General features: G+C 39.9%; 1 protein-coding gene across 2 annotated transcripts in view; it reads right to left on the bottom strand.

Moving 5' to 3' along the window:
* LOC132385153 (hepatic and glial cell adhesion molecule-like) overlaps positions 1–25,761 on the bottom strand; it is a 32,086-nt gene extending 6,325 nt beyond the window's left edge. Inside the window, exons 1-4 of one of the 2 annotated variants that reach the window (XM_059956975.1) lie at positions 18,721–25,761; positions 10,576–10,681; positions 2,624–2,929; positions 1,778–2,041 (exon numbers count right to left, since the gene is read on the bottom strand). In XM_059956975.1, the coding sequence (XP_059812958.1) occupies positions 1,778–2,041; positions 2,624–2,929; positions 10,576–10,639 (634 nt within the window). In that variant the 5' untranslated portion in view covers positions 10,640–10,681; positions 18,721–25,761. Of the gene's footprint in view, positions 1–1,777; positions 2,042–2,623; positions 2,930–10,575; positions 11,156–18,720 lie in introns of those variants that run through there. The other variant, XM_059956974.1, reaches the window with a different exon arrangement.
* Positions 25,762–25,901: the final 140 nt, after the last annotated feature.

Raw genomic sequence — 25,901 nt, 5'->3', positions numbered from 1 at the left:
CAGGGAGGCAACATCCCATCCGGGTGTCTTTATCATGCTCACAGAACCTTGTCTCTGTTCCTTTGAGTAAAGAACCTCCTATCAACACTGCATTCCTCTTAATGTCTCTGTTCTTCTGAGCCACAGCAGCAGACTCTGTGTCGGAGACCCAGTCACTTTGGCACTCCTGGTAGGTCATTCCCCTCAATAATATCTAAAGTTATATACTTGAGGGGAACTGCCACAGGTATACTCTGCTCTGGCTGTGCATTTCCCCTCCTCTTGACAGTCACCCAGTTACCTTTCTCCTGCAAACTGGGGTGACCACCTCTCTGCAGCTCCTATCAATCACCTCCTCATTCTGCTGTATGAGTCAAAGGTCACCAAGCTGCAACTCCAGCTCCTTAATACATCCCTTATTGATATGTTGAGAGTTCTCACATTTCTCAGCACAGCCCAACAGATACACCCACTCCAGACAGCTCTTAAAGTCTATAATGTGGTATACGAGAAAGGGTGTAGTGACCAAATGAATGATGCTGTGGTGATCTGGACATGATAATGAGCCATGCTCAGAAGACATGTTCGTTTTGCAAGGGGCAATGGAGACTCTCCGGGGATACAGAAAGGTTCTTCTGGCAGACAATTGCCAAGTACATTTCTGCCTGAGCATCAGTGCCATAACTTTCTGCCTGGTGAGCTGAGGGAGAAGTAGATGTGATCCTCTTTCTCATGCAGTTGAATTTGGGTAATGGCCCTAACCCAGCAGTGAGCAGCAAACTTTAAGATATGGCAGGGATCAGCTACAGCAGGTTGAATTGATTCTGAGACAGGAAGCTGACTGTGAACATGACCTATCCTCAAAATGTGAGAGGCTTCATCAGCGTCCATAGGAAATCAGAGATCTCGTCAAAGACACAGGGTTCAGTTTGAGTGTTCCCCTTTTAAATACAATAAGAGAAACAATTATACTAAACCTTGATTTAGTATTTTATTTCTTTGAGTAAATAAGAAGAGCTTTTCAGTCCAATGAGACTGAAAATCTCACCAAGGGCACATTTTGCCTATTGCACTACTGTTAATACCCTCTGAGGGACCTTATTTCAGAAAAAAAAGTGCCAGAGAGGACAAAAATTCCTCTGACAAATACAGCATGGAGTTGTATAGTATAGAAACAGGACTTTAAGCACACTACATCTCTGCCTATCTACCCTAATCTCATATGCCCACAGTAGACCTGCACCCTTCAGTGGTTTGCTTATTTTAGTTTTGTGTTGATTATAGTGATTATATCTGACCACCTCTTCCCCTAGCACCAGATTCCAAATATCAACAACTCTATGTGTAAAAAGACTTTTGCCTCAAATCTCCTCGCTCACCCAATTTCCAAAAACAACCTTCTTTTTTGAGAGGTTAAGATAACCTTCTAGTCTATCATCTTACAATCTGAAGTAAACACTACTAAACCGCAGTATAAAGAAGGAGTTCACTGCCTGATCTGGTGTCCTTTGAGTATGCAAAGGATTTCATAGCGAAATTCAAGAAAAGGAGAGTTCTTACTGGTGACTTGAAAAATGTTTACCACTCAACCAGCACACAAGTGGGCCAAAATATTCTAACATAGTTTGTAACACATTTTCTAACACAATTTGCAGGAACTTGTTTAATGTAGATTGACCACTGCATTCTAAAATGACAATAGCAATTATTTTTTAAAGGAAGCAACAACAGTGAGCTTTCAGGTGTCTTGAAGTAGTAGAAGGTGCCATATAAACAAAGGCTTGTTCTTTTTCTTTACCTGAGATCAGTTGTTGTTTTTCCACTCTGTTGACTGGGTTTTGGACAAAGCAGGTGTAAATTCCACAGTCTGAGTTCTTTATGTTGGTGATCCGTAAACTGTGGTTGTCAGTTGACATTCGATGTTGGTTAGTCACAAGGATTTTGTTGTCCTTTATCCAGGAGAATTGGGGATCAGAGCCATTTTTGACTGTACAGTTCATGGTCAACGTTGGAGAGGGTAATTTTTCAATCTGTACGGTAATGTTGGGCTGTGAAACTGGAACTAAATCAAAAGCACAGTTCATGTAAGGCAGAGTTCACTAGAATTGAGTAAATACAAGGGGAAAGGAACTAATTGATGGATCACTGGGTTCAAATTTATAGTGATCACTTTTGTCTGCTATCAAGCAATCTTAGGATATTGCTTCTCCTGATCTCAACCATGGGTCTTGATGGAAAAATCACTGATGCTGTCCAATGTCCATCAATGGTTGGAGAATGAATATCATAGCAAATCTATATCTGGTTCCTTACCAATTTAAGAGTGGGAAAATCAATCTCCTGTACCTTTCACTGGGGAATTAAGCATGACTATCTCACATCATTGGGTGGAAATTGCTTGAATTACTTTCCAGATGGGACACATTATCAAAATTCACTGGGAAAACTCCATCTAGACGATGACACAAAGCACAATAAATGCTAGAGGTTGTGGAATTTACTTCTGTTATTATGTATAGGATTGTAAGTCACAGAACACAGAGAACTTTAATCATATTTTATCAAGGAAGATTAAGTGCTGATGCTAACTGATTTCTCCCACCTTCATTTAGCTAAATTTGTTAATAAAATGTTATGAACTGACCTAGCACCATCAGGTTGATGGATGAATGAGATTCTGTTCCAGATGTTAACGATGTTGTTATAATGTAATGACCTTCATCCTGAAGACTCAGCTGGTGAATGAACAGCGAGTTGTTTTCTGAAAAGTAAGTCACACGTGACTCAAATTGAGGAAAGACTTTTGGTGGATCGAGTGAAATGTATTCGACTATCTTCACTGATCCTATCTTCCAGCTGATGGTTTGCACTGGGCTTGAATAATTCATTGTATCTTCCACTGCAAGATAGATGGGTTGATTCAGGAATCCAGTCACTAGACTTGTAGATGCTGAAAGAGAATTAAACACATATTAAAACAAAAGAAATGAGATATTCAAGGAAGCTAGAGGTATGAGGTTCCTGCAGGAAACTGATGCTCGGACATAACATCAGCCATTATCTCATTGAGTGGAGACGCAGATATGAGGGGTCAAAGAACCTAGTCCTGCTTCTGCTTCCCATGTTTTCAAGGGTTATATGGTGCAGTGGGCGTGCTCTCGACACCCTTCACCCAGGAACATTAGGATGTTTGATACTTGTGAGCACCCATCCTATCCAGCAGTCAGGACATCTTCAAGAGGTGATGTTTCAGGAGGGCAACATCATCCATTATCAAGGATCCGTACCATCTGGGCCATGCCCTCTCCTTGATGCGACCACCCACAGGTGGTACAGGAGCCTGAAGAGCCACACCTCAAGTTTCAACAACAGCTTCTTCCCCACTGCCATCAGGTCTTGAAACCACCTGAAAAACCCAAAAATGACCTCAGACTATATTTCCTTACTCTACTTGCACTAATATCCATATCTATAATTTGGCTTGCATGCTATGTATAGTTTATGTTAATTTAAGTTTATATTAACTTATGTTTGTCATGATTGTAATGTAGTGTGCTGCTGCTGCACAAAGTTAATTTTCATATACCTCACCTATGTGTGCCTATGATTTGAATTTAGTGTAAGTCTGACTTCAGTTTGTGAGAAATTCATGCCATACTGTTGGCTTGCTCCAAGTGGAGTTTACTCAATTCATTACTTGTGATGTGGACATCACTGGAAAGGCTGGTGTCCATTGCCCAGGCCAAAGTGGTCTGAAGAAGTTGGTGCTGAGCACCTGAACAGCTGCCTTCCTTCTGGTGAAGGCACTCCCTCAATGCACTTGGTAGGGAGTCCCACTGGCAAGAAAGGAATGTCAAAAGGTCAGGGTTGTGTGGACTGCAAGGGAAAATGTATAGGTAGTGTGGTTCCCATGTGCCTGCTGCCTTTGCTCTTCTTGGAGGTAGAAGTTACAGTTTTGGATGGTGCTGCCTGAATAGTACCTACAGAGACTAGCCCAGATGGAGCTTCCATACTACATGAATACCCCACCCCTAGCTATCTGTCTGAAATAAACAGATACAAATCAGAAAAATTTCTGATTTAAGATGGCACAAGCAAAACAAACAAAACTATAAATTACAGTATTAATCACAATTTTTCTGGATAACGATCACTGCCACCAGTAGCCTGTAACTTCCCTTTAGGAGTTGAGCCTTTGAACCACCAGTGTTACCTGGCACTTCTTGCAGAGTGAACTGAAGTCTTGAGGTTGCAGGATGGTTGTGACATGGTGTGTACAGGCTAAATCGAGGCAGCCCTTCTGATGCCGAGGGCAAGGAACAGGCCAACGTTTGACCATTGCTGGAGTGGAGTTGAGGCGATTCAATGCTGCAGAACTGAGTCAATGCGAGTGGAGGTGAGGTACAGTCGAGGCGGTGAGGCCCGAGAACAAGGAAAGACCAGAAGTTTGAACAATTTAAGCACCAGGCCAAATTGGAAAGGTCGAGTTCAGGCCAAATTGTGGCAGCATGGTCTGGGCCTGAGAGTGTATCGAAGTGGTAGAGCTTGGGTCTGAGAGCAAGGCACAACCCGAGGTTTGGATGATTTAAGTGCCGGGCCAGATTGAAAAGGTCATGGTGTTGGGGCTGGAGGTGAAGGATGGGCCAGTTCAACTTGCTGCTCCGTGAGCTTTACTCGTCTTTGTGCTGAACTGAGGCTCTGGCCTGCAAATAATGGGCTCCTGAATTGGCTGCAGTGATGACTGGCTTCATGGCCGTGGAATCACGTTCATGAACTTGATTGCTTGCACAATTTGCTTTTTCTTCAGCACACTGGGTTTTTGACTTCCTTTTTTTAAGGAAAAAAGAACATCTTTTGAGCAGTGACCAATCAGCATTCACCAATTGAGTACATAAGGTATCAATTCACTGCAGTTTAGTGTTTTGAGCAGCAGCCATTCAGGATTCTGAAGCGTGTGAAGACATAGCTCACTCAGGTTCGGCAACTGAGTAAATAAAGTTTCGATTTGCAGCAGTTTGGTGTTTTGCGCAGTAGCCAATCAGTGATCAGAAGTGATTGGCAAGAACAAATAAAAATAAGGCAGGGGTTAGTGGAGCGCCACTGTTGGAGTGGACAGTGTTAGAGTGGTTATTTGAAGCTTTAGTTTTTCGAGGCTTCAGCAAGGAGAGGCTTGAGTGAGAGAAGGCAAAAAAGCTGTTGGTAGATTTTTTTCCAGTTTATTTATTGTTTCCTTCTTTATATTTGCACAGTTAGAACAGTAGGGATGCCAGGCAGGATAGTTGAATGCTCCTCTTGCAGGATGCAGGAAGGCAGGTCCCTGAAGACTCCATCTGCAAGAAGAGCATCCAGCTGCAGCTTCTAACACTCCACATTAAGGAGTTGGAACTAGAACTGGATGAACTTCGGATCATTCAGAAGACTGTGGGGGAGGGCGGTGATATGTCGGACATATAGAGATATAGTTACACCCAAGGTGCAGGACACAGGAGACTGGGTGACAGTCGGGAAGGGGAAAGGGTTTAACAGACAGTGCAAAGTATCCCTGTAGCCATCCCTCTTAACAACAGGTATACCACTTTGGATACTGCTGGGTGTGGGGGAGGGGGGAAGAGGGAAATGACCTAACATAAGAAAGTCACAGTGCTCAGGTCTCTGGCACTGAGTCTGGCTCTGTGACTCTGAAAGGAAGTGGAGAGAAGAGGTGAGCTGTGGTGAAAGGGGATTCGTTAGTTAGGGGAACGGAAATGAGATTTTGAGGATGAGAATGAGATTGCCAGATGGTATGTTGCCTCCCAGGTGCCAGGATCCAGGACATCTCAAATCAAGTCCTCAGCATTCTTAAGTGGGAAAATGAGCAGTTGAAGGTCATGGTCCAATGATAAAGGTAAGAAGAGTGACGAGGTTCTGCAAAGTGAGTTCAGGGAGTTAAGTGCTAAGTCAGAGGACAGGACCTCCAGGATTCTGATCTCAAGTTTGCTATCCATGCCACCTGCTAGTGAGGCCAGAAATAGGAAAATCATACAGTTTAACATGTGGCTAAGGAGTTGGTGTAGGAGGGAGGGCTTCAGATTTTTGGATCATTGGGCTCTCTTCCAGGGAAGGTGGGACCTGTACAGAAGAAATGGTTAGCACCTGAACTGGAGGGGGACTAATATACTAGTAGGAAGGTTTGCTAGTGCTTTACTGTTGGGTTTAAAACTAGAGTTACATGGGGATAGGAACCAATGTGCCAGAAAAGATAGTGCAGAGGCTGAGGAGACATGCTGTTAAGATCTCAAAGTCAGGAATCGAAAGGTTGAGTTTGGTGTGACTAGAGTCGTGAGCTGCATATATTTCATTGCAAACAGTATTATAGGAAAGCAGATGGGCTTAGGGCAGGGGTCGGCAACCCACGGCTCCGGAGCCGCATGCGACTCTTTCCTCTCTGTGCTGCGGCTCCCTGTGGCTTTGGAAAATAAATGTTAAGTATTTAATTAAAATGTATTTTATGTTAGTTTGTTAGTTTTTGAAATGTAATTCTATATTTGAAGATTATGGTGATCTTGTACAATCTAAATAAAACGTGTTTTATGTCGCTATTAATATACGTCACCACTGCCAATGCCTGACTCCCGCCAGTGCGCGATTTCTTTAATTTTTCGATCCAAGGTAGGCTAACTATGGAGAATTCTAAAAAAAAGAAAAGTGACTGAAGAAAACAGAATGTTTAATGATACGTGGGCAGATTCATTTGCTTTCACTGCTGACGAGACTGGTTTACCGGTATGCTTAATATGCAATGAGAAACTAGCAAACAATAAAAAGTCAAAAGTCGCAAGACATTTCCAGAATAAACACGCAGCCTTTGCTCAAAAATATCCGGATGGAAATGAGAGAAAAAAAGCCGTTTTGGAACTGATGCAGAAGGTTGATCTGAGCAAAAATCATTTCAAGAAGTGGATGAAGTCTGGAAAATCAACTACAAATGCTAGTTTTGTTGCCGCTCAGGAAATAGTCAGGCATGGGAAGCAGTTTACAGATGGTGAATATATAAAAGAATCTTTCATTAAGATTTCAGAACATCTATTCACGGACTTTAAAAACAAGAGTGAAACTGTGCAGAAAATCAGGGATATGCCCCTCTCTGCAAAGACTGTCAAAGACAGAACCAGAAAAATGGCAGAAGACATCACAAGACAGCAAATTAAAGACATCAATTTAGCTGTGGCCTACTCGATTGCCTGTGATGAGTCTAAAGACAAAGGTGATATTGAACAAATAGCGCTGTTCTGCCGGTATGTAAACTCTGCCGGGCCACAGGAAGAAATGATTGAGTTGATACCTCTAAAAGGCCAAACACGGGGGGAGAACATCTGTGAGGCTGTCTTGAATTGTTTAAGAGCCAAAGGAATAAAGACCACCCACCTGGTGTCAGTAGCTACCGATGGGGCACCAAGTATGACAAGAGCGCACAAGGGATTTGTGGCTTTACTGCAGAAGTCGCTGGACAGAAAGCTGCTGACTTTTCACTGCATCTTGCACCAAGAGGCTCTGTGCACTCAAACATTTCCTCCGGAATGCACAGAAGTAATGGATGTTGTCATTCAGATTGTCAATAAAATAATGGCAAAATGTTTAAATCACCGTCAATTCCATTTGTTACTGGACGAGCTGGAAAGCGCATATTCTGATCTCCTGCTGCACAGCAAAGTCCGGTGGCTGTGCAGAGGGGAGGTGCTGAAATGCTTTGTCGTGTGTCTGGAAGAAGTGAAAACTTTCTTGGGCAACAAAGGGCTCACCTTTCCTGAGCTGTAACAGCCAGAGTGGCTGGAAAAGCAACACTTCATGACAGCGCACCTGAACACGCTGAACACAGCTCTTCAGGGGAAAGGACACACAGCCCTGCACATGTTGGAGGATGTTTTAGCATTCGAGCGCAAGTTGACAGTGCTTGTCAGAGATTTACAGAAAGGTACATTGTCTCACTTCCCCAATTTGAGAGAGTTCAAACAAGCTCACGACATGATAAATTCGGAGTATTTACATTCTGCAATCATCGCAATGCAAACATCGTTTGGGAAACACTTCTGTGAGTTCAGAGAGGAAAAAAACACATTATCCTTCCTGGTCACTCCCCTAAGCATCGATTCATCCCTACTGAATACGACTGCATTGGCAGGTGTGAGTCAACCTGATCTTGAGATGGAACTGGCCGACATAGCCGACAAAGACATATGGATGTCCAAGTTTAGACGCTTGACAGCAGACGTTGAAGATGGTGCCCGTCAGAAGGCCGTTCTTGCTCAGAATCACAAATGGAGTGATATTGAAAACCTCCCCAAACCGGACAAACTTGTGTTTGAAACATGGAATGCTATCCCCGACATTTATGTAAACATTAAAAAGTATGCGCTTGGAGTCCTGTCGATCTTTGGATCCACATATGTATGTGAGCAGGTGTTCTCCAACATGAACTTTATTAAAAACAAACATCGCGCACGCCTCACAGATGACAGCTTGCGATCCTGTGTAAAGATGAAGGTGACGTCATACAGCCCTGACATGCAGACGCTGTGCGCTGAGGTCCAGGAGCAGAAATCCAATTAACCAAGTATGATAAATATTTTAATTGCCTATTATTTTATGTATATTCATATTTTTTCATTGTTCAGTGAAATAGTCCTTTTATTTTTCAGCTTGACAGCTGGCTGACGTTATTTTTGGTTTGCTGCTGGCGGAAAATTTAAGTTCGGCGTTTTTCATAAATACAAGAAGGACTCAAATAGACATTGAGTATTTTACTTAAAAGTAACCTTCAACCCAACGTCTTTTTTTCGGAGTTCAAAATGTTTTTGTTGCATGCAGAAATGTAATTTCGTTTTCTCTGCAGGAGTTCATCGATTTCATAAATGCAACACATTATAGTTTGTTTATATATAGCATAAAGGCAAAAAAAAACGTTGTAGGCAGTGTTATTTCATTTTAAATGTCAAACAGGTTTTGTGGCTCCCAGTGTTTTCTTTTCTGTGGGAAATGGGTCCAAATGGCTCTTTCTGTGGTAAAGGTTGCCGACCCTGGCTTAGGGCATTGATCAGCACATGGAATTATGACATTGTAGCCATTAGTAAGACTTGGTTGCAGGAGGGGCAAGACTGACAGCTCAATATTCCAGGATTCTGTTGTTTTAGATGCAACACAGCGGGAAAGATTAAAGGGGGAGGGTTGGAATTACCAGTCAGGGAAATTGTCACAGCAGTGCTCTGTCAGGACAGACTGCAGAACTCGTCTAGTGAGGCTATATGGGTGGAACTGAGGAATAAGAAAGTATTACCACATTAATGGGGCTATATTATAGACCACCCAAAAGTATGTGTGATTTAGAGATTGCAGACTGTTGCAAGAAACATAAGGTTGCTATAGTAGGCGATTTTAACTCTTCCACATATTGACTGGGACTCCCACACTGTAAAAGGGCTGGATGGGAAAAGTGTACTTGGCAAGAGGCTTTCAAAAGTGAAATTTTGAGAGTACAAAGCTTCTAAATGCTTCTAAATGTCAGAATTAAAGATAATAGATTTAGAGAACTTTGGTTTTCATAAGATATTGAGGTCCTGGTTAAGAGAAAAAGGGGCGCATAGCAGTATAGGCAGGTAAGATCAAATGAGGTACTTATGGGGTATAATAAATGAAAGAGAATACTTAAGAAATAAATCAGGAGAGCTAAAAGAAGGCATGAGATTGCCTTAGCAGACAAGATGAAGGAAAATCCTAAGGGAGTCTACACATATGTTCAGAGCAAAAAGATTGCGCGGGACAAAATTGGTCCTCTGGCAGATCAAAATCGTAATCTATGCATGGAGCCAAACGAGATGAGAGAGATCTTAAATTGATTTTTTTGCATCTGTATTTATTCAGGAGATGGACACAGAATCTATAAAGTAAAATTTGATAAATGTACTTTGTAGTATCCCAATTATGAGAGTGCTCAGTAGACAAGTTACAGCTTACCAGGAAGCATTAACATTTGGTGATATTTCCTTTTAGGTTCATGAGATAGTTTCAAACCTAAGTGCAAGTTGGCGTTATTAATTCATAATCACTTTGCTTAAAAGATGTAACATGACTTGGAGATTAGTGGGAACTCAAACTTTTCAAGCTCAGAAGAGGAAGCCATTCCATACAGGCTCCTTGGCAAAGCTATCAACTGTCCCTTATCCCAGTTCTCCAAAACTCTGCAGATGTTTCTCCTTCAGGTCTTTTTTTCTTTATAAAGTTACCATTGAATCTGCTGGCTCTACCCTTCATGCAGAGTACTCTAAGGTTCCAATTTTCTCCTGTCTCCATGACCACAGTGCACTAATGGTGTTGTTTTCTGCTAACTTACTTTACAATTTGATATTTTCTGTGGTGAAACAGTTGTTCTCACTTGCAACTCTTTTGCACAGGGGTGTAAACTGTTGCCAAAAAGAGTCAATGTTATAATTTAAGAAGTCTATTTCCTCTAACGCTTTTTTTTCCTTGTTATGAATTGTTTTCATTGAATAAAATGGGAAGTTTCTGTCCTACAGTCTTTTGAATGCAATGTCCTTAAGTGAATGCAAGTCAATTAACCCTTACCTTTCTGCAGCACTCCAAGCATCAAGCTTAAGTATAAAGTCAAAAATCCCTTTGAAAACTGCATGGCTCTGATTTGCCCATCCCAAAGGAAGAATTCCTAATCAAACTGGAAAAAAAACATGTCAGAAGTGAACAAAAATCAAAAATAAATCAGCAAAAATAAAAATAAAAAGTACAGGAAGTTCAAAGCAGGTTAAACAGTGTGGAGAAAAAAAACAAGTTTGACATTTAGCTTTCGTGAGAGGCATTTCACATTAATGCACCCGCAGAATCTTGCTTTTGCAGCAGCAGTTTGTTGTAGAGTGGACAATATCATGAAAATCAGCAAGTGGAGGTATTTCTGTGGAGCATTACATTCTTTATCAAATCAGTTTGCAAGTTAATAGTACATTTGGAGATAATATGTCCAACAGTCGTGCACGTGCACGCACGCACGCACTCACATGCACACACACACTCACTCACTTTTCATGTACCCCAACAGGAGTTAAGTACAAAACTATCAGAAAAATACATTCAGATGCATTACATCTGGTGTGGAGGTGCCACTGCACAGGATCGGAAAAAGCTGCAGAAAGTTGCTAACTCAGTCAGCTCCACCAGAGGACCTAGCCTCCTTAGCATCGAAGACATCTTCAAAAGACGATGCCTCAAAAAGGCGGAATCTATAATTAAGGACCCCATCACCCAGGACGTGCCCTCTTCTTGTTGCTACTGTCAAGGAGGCTGTACAGGAGCCTGAAGACACACACTTAATATTTCAGGAACAGCTTCTGAATCAGATTTCTGAATGGACAATGAACAAAAGCACACTAGCTTACTAATTTTTTTTTGTTTTTTTGCTCTCTTTTTGCATAACTTAATTTATATATATACACACACAGTATATAAAATTGTAATTTATAGTTTTTTATTATGTATTGCAATGTGCTGCTGCCACAAAACAACATATTTCATGACATATGTCAGTGGTATTAAACCTGATTCTGATGTGCAGAATAAATAGTAACATTGGTTGCACAGATAAAACACAAGAATACATTGCTAAAGGAACTTCGTAGCTAATAATTGACATTAAATGTATTGAGAATAGTTAGACCATATCTTGCATGCTTTGAGCAGTTCTCATCACCATATGATAAAAAAAGTAGGGAATCAAGTAAAGATGCAAAAGAAATTTCTAAGTTTATCCCAGGAATTAAGGGCTTTTCCTTATGGTTTAGGTAGGAGGTAATTGTTGTGAATATTTTAGCATTTTCTGAATAAAGGAAGGCTGAGGAGCGGAAGGGTCACCAATTAGAAGATTATAAGATCATGAAAATATTTGACAGCAAACTCATAAAAGTATTTCCACTTAAGATAAACATTGGCCAAGGACCTTCAATATCAAATAACAACTAATAAATTAAACAGCAAATAATTTTACTCAATGAATGTTAGAGTGAGGAACTCATTTAGTCATTTAGAAGGGAGCAGCTGAAGCAAATATCAAAGTTGTACTTGAGTTGGTTAAATACACACATGAGAGAAAAAGAAATTAAAGAATATGTTTGAGGCAAAGATGACATTAGATGTAGTACAAATCCAGCATCATTAAGGACCCCATCACCCAGGCTAAATGACCTGTCGCTATTGTGAGTACTTTGTAAGCAATATGCAAACCTACGAACATCGACAAATACAGTGTGTGTAGACCACTCAGTGCCTTGAATCTGCTCTGCCACTCAATAAGATCATGGCTAATCTATTGTAACCTCAATCTACATTTATAGACCATAGAACAGTATAGCACTGGACAGACCATTTGGCCCACGATGTTGTGCCAATCTTGATGCCAATTTATACTAAATGTCCTCCTCCTATGTATCTCTCCATTCCCCTCACATTCATGTGTCTATCTAAAAGCCTCTGCACCAAACGCTTTGCTTTTACTATTACCCTAGTAGCCTATTTCAGCCACCTACCACTCTGCATAAAAAAAAGCTTGCCCCTCAAGTCACCTTTAAACTTCTCCCCTCTACCTTAAAAGCATGTCCTCTAGTGTTTGACATTTCTACCCTGGGGAAAAGATTCTGACTTTCCACCCTACCTATATATGTCCTAATTTTGAAAACCTCGATCAAGTTTTCCCCAGCCTTTGATGCATTAGAGAGAACAACCCATACCTTTTTCTCACTGCTCCCAGTAACAATTCACCCCTTTGATTATTGAAACTCCATCACTTTCTGTCTTCAAAATATCCAGACTTCATTTCCACTAGCCTTTATGGAGAGAGTTCCAAAGATTCGTTACCCTTTGAAAGCATGTAATTTGCATAATCTTTGCCAGAGGCAAAAAACAAAGGGCTGGAGGAACTCAATGGGTCAGGCAGTATTTGTGGGGACAAAGGAATAGACAATATTTTGTGTTGAGACCCTGCATCAAGATTGAGTTAGAAATTCCTCGTCAGAAAAAAAGGAACTATTTTAAAATACTGCAAATCCAAGCCTTTCTTTCTCAAGTTATTTAAAAGTATTTATATTGAAATCTCTGTTAAAAGACACTTACTCCTCTATCCATTGTGGAATGTGGGTGCCAGCAACATATTAAACATTTACTGCCTATCACTAAATGATTTAAACTGAGCAACCTGCCAAGCCATTGCAGAGAGCAGTTTGACCAAGTTGTGAGGACACAAATAATTTCAGACCAAGAGAGAATAGCAGGTTTTCTTTCTTAAAGAATTATCAGTTCAGTCTAATGGGTTTTTATTATGTTGCCATTACCAGGACTACTCTCTTAATTCTAGACTATACTTAATTAACTAGTTAGTATATGCCTTTGCTGTCATGCCAGGATCTGAGCTCATTGCTCTTGGAAGTCCATGTCCTGAGACTTAACCCATTTCCTCTCCTAAGACTCTGATCTAACCTCCATGACCACTCACCTAAGTATTAGTTTAGTTTAATCCTTTACTTGTCCACTTTCTTTCCTCTAAAAGATGAGTTCTGATGCAGGGTCTTGACCGAAAATATCGACAGTCCTTTTTCCGCAAATGCTGATTAACCCACAGAGTTCTTCCAGTAATTTTTGTTTTTGCTCCATATTCCAGCATCTGTAGTCTCTTGCATCAAATTCATTTTAAAACAATAAATCTACTTTTAGAATCTCCCACAGGGGAAAACATCCCCTCCACATCCACTATGTCAAAACCCCTCAGGATTTTATAAGCTTCAGTTGTTTCCCTTTATTTTTCTGAACTCTAGCCGATACAATCCCATTCTGTCCAACCTTTCCACATAAGGCAACCACAGGTTCCAGTTGTCAGTCCAGTAAATCTTCTCTAAACTGTTTCCAATGTATTTTAATCCTTCCTTAAATAATGAGATCAGTGCTGTATATTACCCCAGAGGTAATATCTGAGGTAATACCCCAGAGGATCATTATCTTCATCACATGCCATACTCTGTCAGAGCCTTGGTGACCACTTCCTTCCACTGCGATCTGTCAGCAGTCCATCCTCTTGCATCTCTGGCAGTTGGCTGGTCCATTTCTTGACGTTGTCGATACAGGTTGTTCTCTGTCTGCCTCGGGAGCGGCTTCCTTCTACTCTTCCTTCAAGCACAGTGCATTCCAGTGTGTCATCAGTTCTTGAGATGTGTCCAAAATAACGAAGTTTCCTTTGGATAACGGTTTCCAGAAGTATTGGTTTCATGCCAATCTTTTCTAGGATGAAATTGTTGGATCTCCTTTCAATGTATGATACCCTGAGGATCCGTCTGTATGTCCACATCTCAAATGCTGTCAACTTCTTTTCATCAGCTGCTTTTAGGTTCCATGTTTCACAGCTATATAGTGTTACTGGCCAGACGAGACTCTTCAGGAGGTATATCTTGGTGTCAGTGCTCACAGATCTATCTTTCCAGATGTTCCAGAGTTTGGTGGTGTTTGTGCGTGCCATTGCTAGCCTTCGCCTTATTTCCTTGCTGCATTCATTTGTGTCATTTAGTTCTGTACCAACGTATATAAAGGAGGACCCTTGTTCGATCTTGTCGTTTCCGCTGTAGATGTCTGCTTGAATTGCAGTTTTGCTTATCACCATAACTTTGGTCTTTTTGCCATTTATCAGCAATCCAAATTCAGCAGAGACTTTTGCAACATTATTGAGTAGTGCTTGAAGTAGTCTCATCAGTGCTCCGCCTCCCTATTTTTCTGTTTAGTTTCTCCTTGCATTAACAGATAAAATCCTGTTAATTTTCCTAATTACTTGCAATACCTGGATACTGCATATTGCAAATTATTCACATGAGTATCTAAATCCTTCTACACCACACAGCTTTGCAGTTTCTAACCATTTAGATAATACGCCTCATGTTATTTTTTTCTGCTAACATTTACACACACCATTACCACCAGTCTTGCTTCATACTTTGTTGTTCAGGCTTGCTCACACTTAGACCATCTCTATTGTGTTGCAATGTCTTCTTTGAACTTCCTTTCCTATCTACCTTTGTGTCAGCAATAAATTTACCAACCATACATTGGGTGATTTCATCTGTATAATTAGCTTATGTACATTAATAAAAGTTGAAGTCCTACCACTATGGCAAGCCACTCACTACAAGAAGCAATTATGCAGTTATGGCTACTCTGCTTTCTGTTTACCAGCCAATTTTCTATTCACAACAATTACTTCCAACATCATAAGTTTTTATTTTCTGCAATAACCTTTGACACAGTATCTCTTTAAAAATAGCTTCTAACAGTCCCATTGCAACGTTTCTCCCTTACTTTTTCAATAAAAAAAATTACATTTGTGACTTTCCAATCTACTGAAACCTTCCCCAAACTCAGGTTCCTTTGAAGAATTAAAATTAATGCAATAATTATCTCACAGTCCAAAACTTTTAAGCATTGAGGTTGACGGTTAGCCCAGTTTACTTAGTGCTGCTGTCCTGGTGAATATAAATTTTCTGAGTTCCTTCCTCCCTTCCAAATGCTGACTGACGACAATTTCTAGGATGTCACTCATACCCTCTACATAGTATGTTTTACTGAGTGTATAACACAATTTGGTGCAAAGTGTTATGTTTTGTAACTCCAAAATATTAAACTAGTTGAAAGCAAAAACATGTTGTGGGGAGTAACATTCTGATGAAGGTGTGGGCCCAAAACGTTGACTGTACTCTTCTCCATAGATGCTGCTTGACCTGCTGAATTCCTCCAGCATTTTGTGTGTGGTGCCTGGATTTCTAGCATCTTCAGATTCTCTCCTGTTTATCCTTTCTTAAGTCAGTTTTAATTGACTCAAGATTTACAGAAAATCTCTGTATTTCCTGTAATACAGGAAATGTGACATGCAAATTGTGGATGGATCATCAATCAAGTTATAGTTGTTTCAACCGGTCATATCTTTATAATGCTGGTCCTATTTTTATCACATAAAATCTCAATGTGGTTTATTGGTTGTTTCACAGTTACAAATGTCATTCCTACAGGAATTACCTTTCCCCAGTATAAGTTCTTACTTTGTTGATTATCTACAGGCTTTAGTTCAGTATCTTTGAAATGCCATTCAAACTCATTTTCTGGAATGACTGAAATAGCTGAACCAGTGTCTAATTCCATTTTAATTAATTTGGCATTCACTTCTGGTATGAGCCATATAGCTTGTCTCATGTTAGTTTTCACAATTGTAAATCTCAAGGCACCTCAGTCCTGTGTCACTGTCATCATTATTAGATTTTTCATCAACAGCTTGCAGATTCGTGGTCTTTTTGAAACTGCAACTCAACTTTTTAATCTTTTTTCACTTTCCTGTGCAGTTCATTTATTTTTTCTACCCAACATGCTTTTTGTAAACGTCCTACTTTGTAGCATTTTCTGCAAATTTCACCTTTAAATCTGAATTGGTCTGGTGTATGTGAGCTGCTGCCACAGCGGTAATGCAATTTGTTCGGCCAGGCAGATCTCTGATTAGATGTTGCAATTTTATTCATGCTCACTCTCATTCCTGACTGCAAGCCAGTTCTGCCTCTGCCTGCTATTTCCATTGATACAGCAATTTCAACAGCAGTTGTGCTTCACTGTGCAGCCATTTTTGAATGCTTTATTGTAAGATTCCACAAACTAAACAATCTCTCAGTGTATCATTATCCATCATTGAACTGACAATGCTCAGACAATATCTTCAATTCAGCTACAAACATGGAAATGGACTCCCTTTCCTTCTGATTCACTTATGAAACCTAAAGTATTCCACAATCAACAATAGTTTCAGTTCTAAGTGTTCCTGCATTACTTCCACAATATCAGCAAAACTCATTTTGGCTGGTTTGGTTAGAGAAGTTAAACTTCTAAGGAAACTGTAAGCCTTTAAATCCAATGCACTCAGCAAAATTGGTACTTATTTCTCATTGGCTATTCCTTTTGCTTTAAAATACTGTTCAATCCATTCAGTATACAAAATCCAGTTAACTCTTGTACAATTGAATGTGTCAATCTTTCCAATGTAGCCAGCCATTTTTGCTCTTTTAAAAAAATATGATTATTACCATACAGTATTTTTATGAACCCATGAATTTGTCTGTTTTCTGTCTTTTTTTTAAACACAAAGAAGCACATCCAGCATTGTTTTGTTACTTAACAGTTTCTTGGCTGCGCTTTTTAAAAACTGAAATGTCTTGCTGCATTTCAAGAGATAGGTAGTCATCTTGATTCACCTTAAACTTCCTCAGCGCCACTGTTACATATGTTTTGTAACTCCAAAACATTAAACATTGAAAGCAAAAACACTGAGCCGGGAATAACGTATCTTAGTTTTGTTTTACTTTAAGCGAGGTGCATACATATCATGAGCTAGCGTCATGACATTTGCAATTCATGTACTTTTACATATAGCTTATAATGAATATTTAAACAACAAAGAATGCTTATTTGAACAACATATTTACAATATTACTCAAATATTATTGATATATTTCTGACAGGGTAAGTGTTACATATTAAATATACAACACAAAGGTTTTTGTTTGAAGTAGCTTTATGCAAAACAAATCCAAGCTAAAGATTACTATTTTAAAATACTGTACTTCTAAACCTTCTAAATTTCTAAAATTATATAAAACGTAACATTGAAATCTTTCTCAAAATACATTCTTCTTAATAATTCATTATGTGTTAAACATTTATTGCCTATAGTTAAATGATTTAAACTGAACAGCCTGCAGAGAGCAGATTGACCACATTGTGAAGTCACAGAAAAGTCAGAACAGGAGAGAATGGCAGGTTTTCTTTCATAAAGCACATCAGTGAAACTAATGGATTTAACGGTATAACCATTACCAAAACTAGTTATTATACACGGTATAACTAATATAATACTCTCTCATTTTCATGCCAGGATCCGAGCTTATCTCTCTGGATCACTAATCCTGTAATTTAACCAACCTACACTCCTGAGATTCTGGCCAAGCTCCATTAGTACTTACCTACCGTAATTATTATTCAAACATTGGTCTAGATCGGGTACTACATCAAGAAAAACAAAAATCTCAAAGAGCCCTACTAGTACAATGTCTTTGACGAGTGATGCAGTGATGATCAGAACCTACAGTCCCCAAAACAGAAATCAGGGAACAGTTGGCAAAAATCTACAAAACAATGTTGGACACTATGTTAGTTTCTGGGATCAGAATGCAGGTCATTGGTGGAAAAACAATGGGATTTGATATGGTCTACAATTCCTTGGATTACGCCAAGAAGAATGAACAAAAGCATAGGCTAGAACAACATGGTCTATTGGAGAGGAAAAAAGTTTCTGGAAGACCACAAATGGAACGAAACAATAAAGGAAGCTTGTGGTACAGCTAAAACCTACGTTGGTGCTGGCAGAAAGGAATGTGGCAACACATATGAAGGTCCCTTGAAATGCTGAGTTGGCCACCTGTTTTCTGATATCTGTCCTTGTGCTCAAATAAATGCTATAAGAATTGAAAAAAAATTAACACCCAGCCTCCTTCTTCCCATTTCCTTCAGTTACACCCATTCCCATATTCCTTGATCCCTCTCCTCACAATCACAACTACTCTCCTATCCCTCAACTTGCCTCATCCCTCTTCTATGTTCCTCAATGCCACCCATTCACTCGTAACCCACACTACTTACCAACTTCTCACAGCGTCCTGAAAACCAAGTCACACCATGTAGCCAGAGTTACAACTGAAGAGTGCTGAACCTCATTCACAACTCAAAAGGTGAAACATGAACTGCTTTATTTTCTCTGCAGAAGCTATCTGACCTATTTTCTATCAATCTATTTGTATTCCAGGCTTCCAGCGTTTGCAATACTTTGGCTTTGCTCTCAGTATCTTTCTGAAATAAAATGTGCAATGCATTTTACCTAATTCTTGTTATGCAAATGCTAACATCAGCATAATTTGCAGGCTGGAGTTACGAGCTGGATAGTGCATCATTTCTAGTGCAAAGCAGAGATGAAAGACATTATTTCCTGTTTGTTCGAATAGAAATCTTACATGCAAACACTTAAAAAAAAACTACAGCTCCTCCTTCTCAGTTCCAAGCTTTTTTCTTCCCACTCCCCACCATTTCTAGATACAGACAACCCTCGTTTCTCATTAGATTTTTAAAAAATCTATTTCATATGTTTGACAAACTCTTCTTCCATCTATGTATATAAATGCTTGATAGTATACATGGTAAGATTTTGCAGGTTACCTAACATGGTGCAAGTCTTTGGAGATAGGAATGACTTGCTTCACCTCCATTTCTCTTAGCTCTGAGGTGGCTGGAATATCATAGAACAGTGGAGGAACAGGCCCTTTGGCCCATAACCTCTGTGCCAATTATGATGTCAAATTAAACTAATCCCTTATGCCTGCACATGCTCCATACCCCTTCACCTTCTGCATATTCACGTACCTGTTTCAGTAAATCTTGAATGCCACTATTGTACCTGCTTACACCACCACCTCCAGTAGCATGTTCCAGGCACCCAACATCCTCTGTGTGAATAAAAACTTGCTCCTCAAATGTCCTTTAAAACTGCCCCCTTTCACCTCTAGCATTGGATATTTCTAGCCTGAGATCAAGTTTCTGACTATCTACCCTATCTAAGTCGTCTGGTGGCGTAGTGACATCAGCGCCGGACTCCGGAATGGAGGTTCCCGAGTTCGAATCCAGTCGTGCCGTTCTCGAGTATGCTTTCCATCTGTGCAGGGTTGAGCGTTGAGCTCGATCTCGTAAAATAAAGTAAAATACTGCGAAATGTCTGTTTGAGGAGTGGCACACCACAGTCTTTCGTTCCGCGCCTTGTAAGGCATGAAAATGCCCAACGCCGGCCTCTCAGGCCTGAGTCAACGTCATCATCATCATCATCACCCTATCTATGCCTCCCATATTGGCTTAGTGATGAGACCCCCCAGTATTCCATCTGAGTGCAGTTGCAATGTTATCTTTGATCAAAGATGCAACTCCTTCATCTCCAATTCCTTTGTCATGTCTGAAACATCAAAATCTTGAATGTTGAGCTGCCAGTCCTGTCCCTTGCAAAACCATGTCATACTTTCATGCACTGATCAGGGCCGTGTCTTACCTCTAATACCCCTGCATTGAGGTAAGCACATCAGACTGGAAAGCAGCCAAAATGGCAACTCTGCTATAGCCTACCTTCCTTTTATTTACTCCTAACACATTCTAACCTGCAAACAAATTTAAACTGTTCTGGCTCACCTCTATGCTGGTAAAGCTGCTGGGACTTGTACAGGATCTGCATATTCTGCCATGGATGGGGTAAGAGGTCTTCGATCGCATGAATAAGTTGATTGCTCCCAATTTCACATGACCATCACAAACTCCACTGAAGAGGCCAAAGGTTGATCAGTGCATTCCCAAATCTCCTTCTCAATTCTGAGTTGTCATGAGTAACCTCAATCAGAGAGGATGAGACATCTTTTCAAGAGAGATTTGAGAACATTCTTTAAGTGTTTTTGATATGCTCCTAGAAATTACTTACATTTACAGAGCCTGCAGTGTCTATTTCAGGGTTCTGAAGTAGGGATTCAGATTACAGAGCCTGCTCAATGAGATGGGCTGAATGTAATTAGAACCTTGATGTTGGTCAGATCGAAGAGTTACTCATTAGTTTACTCATCTTTCCAAGTAATTGCAATGTTTTATGGAGACTGTATTGGAAGTACATTTCCATCCAGTTCTTTTGAGTTGCCCTGCTCTAGGCAGTTCATATTCCTGTAGAGATTGGGATTACTGCTGATCAACAGAGCTCAAACATCTCCTCAAGTGGCAAAGACTGCTTTGGTACATTGAAGGTGGAGTGGATTTTACCATTGATGTCTGTTGTGTCATTGTGAATCCTTACCTTTGGGAGGGGCTGTTGGGGTGGGGTAGGGTGGGCAATGTGGTGCTGTTGGAGCATGTTGACAAAGGACCTCTGCTTTGTGGATGTTAGTTGCAGGCTTATTCTCTTGAACTCCTCAGTGTATAAGTCCACAGTGAATTGATCTTAAAAGACTCAACAGATGTTGACATAGCATCTATGTCTGGGCATATTGAGAGTTTCATGTTCTATGTTGACTTTTCATAATTTAAAGATGCACTTCAAACTGGTAACAAAACTCACAATCTTTCTCACAGTTCTCTTGGGTATTTTGCATTGAGATCAAGTGATTTACATAAACTTTTCTGAATATTAATGTACTATATACTACACACACTCTCCAATATCCTATTTTTGCATCTCCATTCTCATGGACTCAGCACATAAATGTTACCATGAAATCTGAACTTCTTTCATTCCCAGTACTGTACACACATTAGTGTTTGCATTTTTTTTTATTTGCTTTTCTATCAGGTTTGATTGAACATGCATGTGTCTGGAGCCTTTTGTGTATTAGCATTTTGGCAAATATGGACCCTCTCCTGTACCATGGTGTTGAACTGTAGCTGGGAATATATCTGCAATTTTGATGTTAGTAGTTGATGTAGTATCCATGACTTGCTTCTCAGAATCAGAATTAATATTACTGGGATATATCATGAAATACATTGTTTTGTGGCAGTACACTGCACTACATAATAAAAATTATTTTACAATAAGAAATATATATTTTAAACAAAATAAGTAGTGCAAAAAAGGAAAATAAAAATAGTGAGGTAGTGCACATGGGTTCATTGTCCATTCAGAAATCTGATGGCAGTGGGGAAGAGGCTGTTCTGAAAATGTTGAGTGTGTGTCTTCAGGCTCCAGTACCTCCACTTTGATGGTAGCAATGAGAAGAGGGCATGCACTGGGTGCTGGGGGTCCTTAATGATGGATGCCACCTTTTTGAAGCATCGCCTTATTAAGAGGTCCTCAATGCTGGGGAAGAAGGTGCCCATGATGGAGCTGGCTGAGTTTGCAACCTTCTGCAGCCTTTTCTGATCCTGTGCGGTGACTTCCCACCCCATACCAGGTGGTGATGCAATCAGTTAGAATGCTCTCCATGGTACATCTGTAGAAATTGGTGAGACTTTCATGATATACCAAGTCTCTTCAAACTCTTGATGAAATATGGTCACTCGTGCCTTCTTTGCAATTGCATCACAATGCTGGTCTCAGGATAGATATTCAGAGATGCTGACACCCTGGAACTTGAAACTGCTCACCCTTTCCACTGCTGATCCCTTGATGAGGACTGGTGTGTTTCTTCGACTTCCTCTTCCTGAAGTCCATAATCAATTCCTTAGTCTTACTGATGTAGAGGGCAAAGTTGTTGTAATGACACAACTCAACTAGTTGATCACTTTTTAACGTAAAATTTTACCTCACCTCAATGCTGCTTCCTCTTCCTTTTTTTAATTTAAAGTTTGGTTATTTGAATCTCTGGTACTCAGCTTGGATGAAGGAGCTGATCTCATCAAAGTTGTACTCCTGTCCCCAAGTACTGATACCAGTGTAGCACTGACCAATGTTCCTTCCTTCTTCACCACTCTTAGACTTATGCATTTAATTATTTGTTCTGATCAGGTTATGACAATTTGCTTGTGGTTCCTAACAGGATTCAAAGATATTTACCCTTATATTTTTATATGGACCTCTTAGGGTCCATATCCTGATATCCCTCAAAGTTGCCATGCAAGTTGATCAGGTGATTAAGGCAGCATATGGTGTGCTGGCTTTCATTATTCAGGGGATTGAGTTTGAGCTGTGATGTAATGTTGCAGCTCCATGAAAATCTGGTTAGACCACACTTGAAATATCATGTTCACTTCTGGTCGCCTACATTAAGGAAGGATATGGAAGTTTTACAGAGGGTACTGAGATTTACCAGGATGCTGCCTGAATTAGAGAGCATGTCTTAGGAGGATACCCTTTGGAGAAAAAGAGGGTGAGAGGTAACTTGATTGAGGTGTACAATATGATAAGGCATAGATCAAGTGGACAGCCAGAGACCATTTCCCAGACCAGAAATGGCTAATAGGAGGCTGCATAATTTTAAGGCATAACGAGAAATTCTGCAGCTTGTAAAAATCCAAAGCAACACACACAAAATGCTGGAGGAACTCAACAGGTCAGGTGGCATCTATGGGAATGAATAAACAGTCGAGGTTTCAGGCTGAGACCCTTCTTCAGGAGTTGGCTGTTTATTCATTTCCGTAGATGTTGCCTGATCTGCTGAGTTAAGTAAGTATAGGGGGTGATGTCAGAGGAATATGTATTTTTTTCACAAAGAGTGGTAAGTGTGTGGAATGCACTGCCAGGGTTAGTGGTACAGGCAGATACATTAGGGATATTTAAGAGACACTTTTCGAGGCACATGAATGAAAGAAAAATGGAGAGCTATGTAGGAGGGACAGGTTATATTGGTCTCAGAGTATGTTAAAACATCAGCACAACATTGTGAGCCGAAGGCCCTTCTATGTTTAAATAATTCAGATAATTCTTATCCCTCCCTGACGCTACATAATGCTCACACTTCCTCAGAAGCTCAGCAACTCCAAGCTGATGTTTTTTGAAATGCTTACACTTACTGCAAATATGCCTGTTGGTGATCACACTCATCTATCCAAACAACTGAAGACAGCAGCAGTATCACCTGCAATGCTTTATCTTTAAAATATTGCTTAATATACTTCATTAGTCAATTCATATACTGCTTGTGATTCTTTCAACACCATTTTATAAAATTATCCATGTTTCTCTGAAATCTTGGTTATTTTCAGGTACTGGCTGACTCAAACACACCTGCTCATGATCTGTCTGCCGCTGAACAGTCTGTAATTTAACTATAGCTGGTTATGGTAGAGTCTTTGAAACTGGCTACTGATCTGGAGAGTTGAACTAATAAGTGATTACAAATTCAAATTCTATTGAATCTTACATAGCCCAGGGCACTTCACAATTAAATACTTCTAAAATAAAGTTATTGTCACAATCTATAAATTTTAGTGTGATCTATTTTAGAAACATTGACAAAGAGACATTAACTGCATGCTTATAGAGTGAGCAATTTGTATGTCTTTGCCTGTCTATCTCATTGACAAGTTATGAGAACAAATAGTTGGAATTTATATTTAACACTCAGCGACCACTTTATTAGGTATAGTGCCTATAAAAGGTATTCACCTTTTATGTTTTCACCACTTTTCATGTATTATTATTTTACAACATTGAATAACAGTGGATTTAATTTGGCTTTTTTTAAACAATGATTGACAGAAAAGTACTCTTTCATGTCAAAGTGAAAAACAACTCTACAAAGTGATCTAAATTAATTACAAATATAAAACACAAAATAATTGATTGCATAAATATTCACCCCCTTTAATATGAAACCAAGGCATCACTGGTGCAGCCAATGGGTTTTCAAAGTCACACAATTAGTTAAATGGAGATCACCTGTGTGCAGTCACGGTGTTTCAATTAATTGTAGCAAAAACACACCTGTGTCTGGAAGGTCCAACTGCTGGTGAGTCAGTTTCCTGGCAAAAACTACACCATGAAGACAAAAGAACACTCCATGCAACTCCGCGAAAAGGTTATTGAAAAGCACAGGTAAGGAGATGGATACAAGAACATTTCCAAGTCAGTTCCCTTGGAGTACAGTTAAGTTAATTATCAAGAAATGGAAAGAATATGGCACAGCTGTAAATCTGCCCAGAGCAGGCCATCTTCAAAAACTGAGTGACCATGCAAGAATGGGACTAGACAGGGAGGCCACCAAGAGACCTATGACAACTCTGGAGGAGTTTCAAGCTTCAGTGGCCGAGATGGGAGAGACTGCACGTACAACAACTGTTGCCCGGGTGTTTCACCAGTCGCAGCTTTATGGGAGAACTGGAAACTAGAACACATCCTAAATCTGAATTACAGTCCAAATCTACAACCCAAGTCGATTAAATCTTGCTCTGGCACCATCTGCCAACAGCAGAGGGAGAGAGAGATCATTTGCCCACGAGGACCTTCCCTCGGGAGCAGCAAGTGAGAGACCAGCACAGACACCTTCTCCGGCAGCAGAGGGTGAGAGGTTGGTATGTGGCACTAAACACTCGGTTGCCTTCTGCAACTCCCTCTTTGATTTCAATCTTCCTTGGTGCTTTAATCGACCCACTCCATCTCCTTATATCATTTAAATTATAATATATTGGTTTTAGGTCAACGATAGAAATATTGGATTATTACTGGATATACAAAGTCTGGTTGCATGGTATCTGCTTTAAAGACACTCAGTTGTCTGGACTGATTGAAACTGTAAGCAGCTATTCAATTTTGAAAAGATTTGATTTTAAGATATGATTAAATCAGAGTTATGAAAGGACTGCATAAGCTGAACTTGCTAGGTGAGGGATAACAAGAAGACTTTAAACTATTTAAGTATAGAATTAGGTTAGATGCTGGTAATTACATTCTTGGTGTTCCTTATTTACCAACTGCTAGAATGCACAATAAGTGCTAATTCAGTGGAAAGCTCAGAAGGGAGGTGTTGTCATTGCATCTTCATGTAGGTCAAAGGGGTAGTGAAAAGTTGGGGAGGCTATTGGTGTGTGGGAATCAGGTGGAAGGGAAAAGTTTTCCGATCACTCTCATCCCTTGAAAATCATTTTATCAGAATGGAATTTTTCTCTGAAATCTTCATCAACAGGAACTGTGAGGAAAAATTAGTGCTAAGTCACTAAAGCAGGATTCCTGCTGTTCACCTGCTTTTTTAAATAAAAGCAAGTATATTTTTAAGAAAAGTTAAATATACATTCAAACCTAGCAGTTCGTCATTTTTTCCCCAAAACTTCTTGATTTGATTTATCCAGTTGCAAAAGATTTAATACATGAATGA

Source organism: Hypanus sabinus, chromosome X2 (assembly GCF_030144855.1).
Source record: "Hypanus sabinus isolate sHypSab1 chromosome X2, sHypSab1.hap1, whole genome shotgun sequence".
Lineage (NCBI taxonomy): Eukaryota > Metazoa > Chordata > Chondrichthyes > Myliobatiformes > Dasyatidae > Hypanus > Hypanus sabinus.
This window is presented reverse-complemented; position numbering and strand designations above follow the sequence as displayed.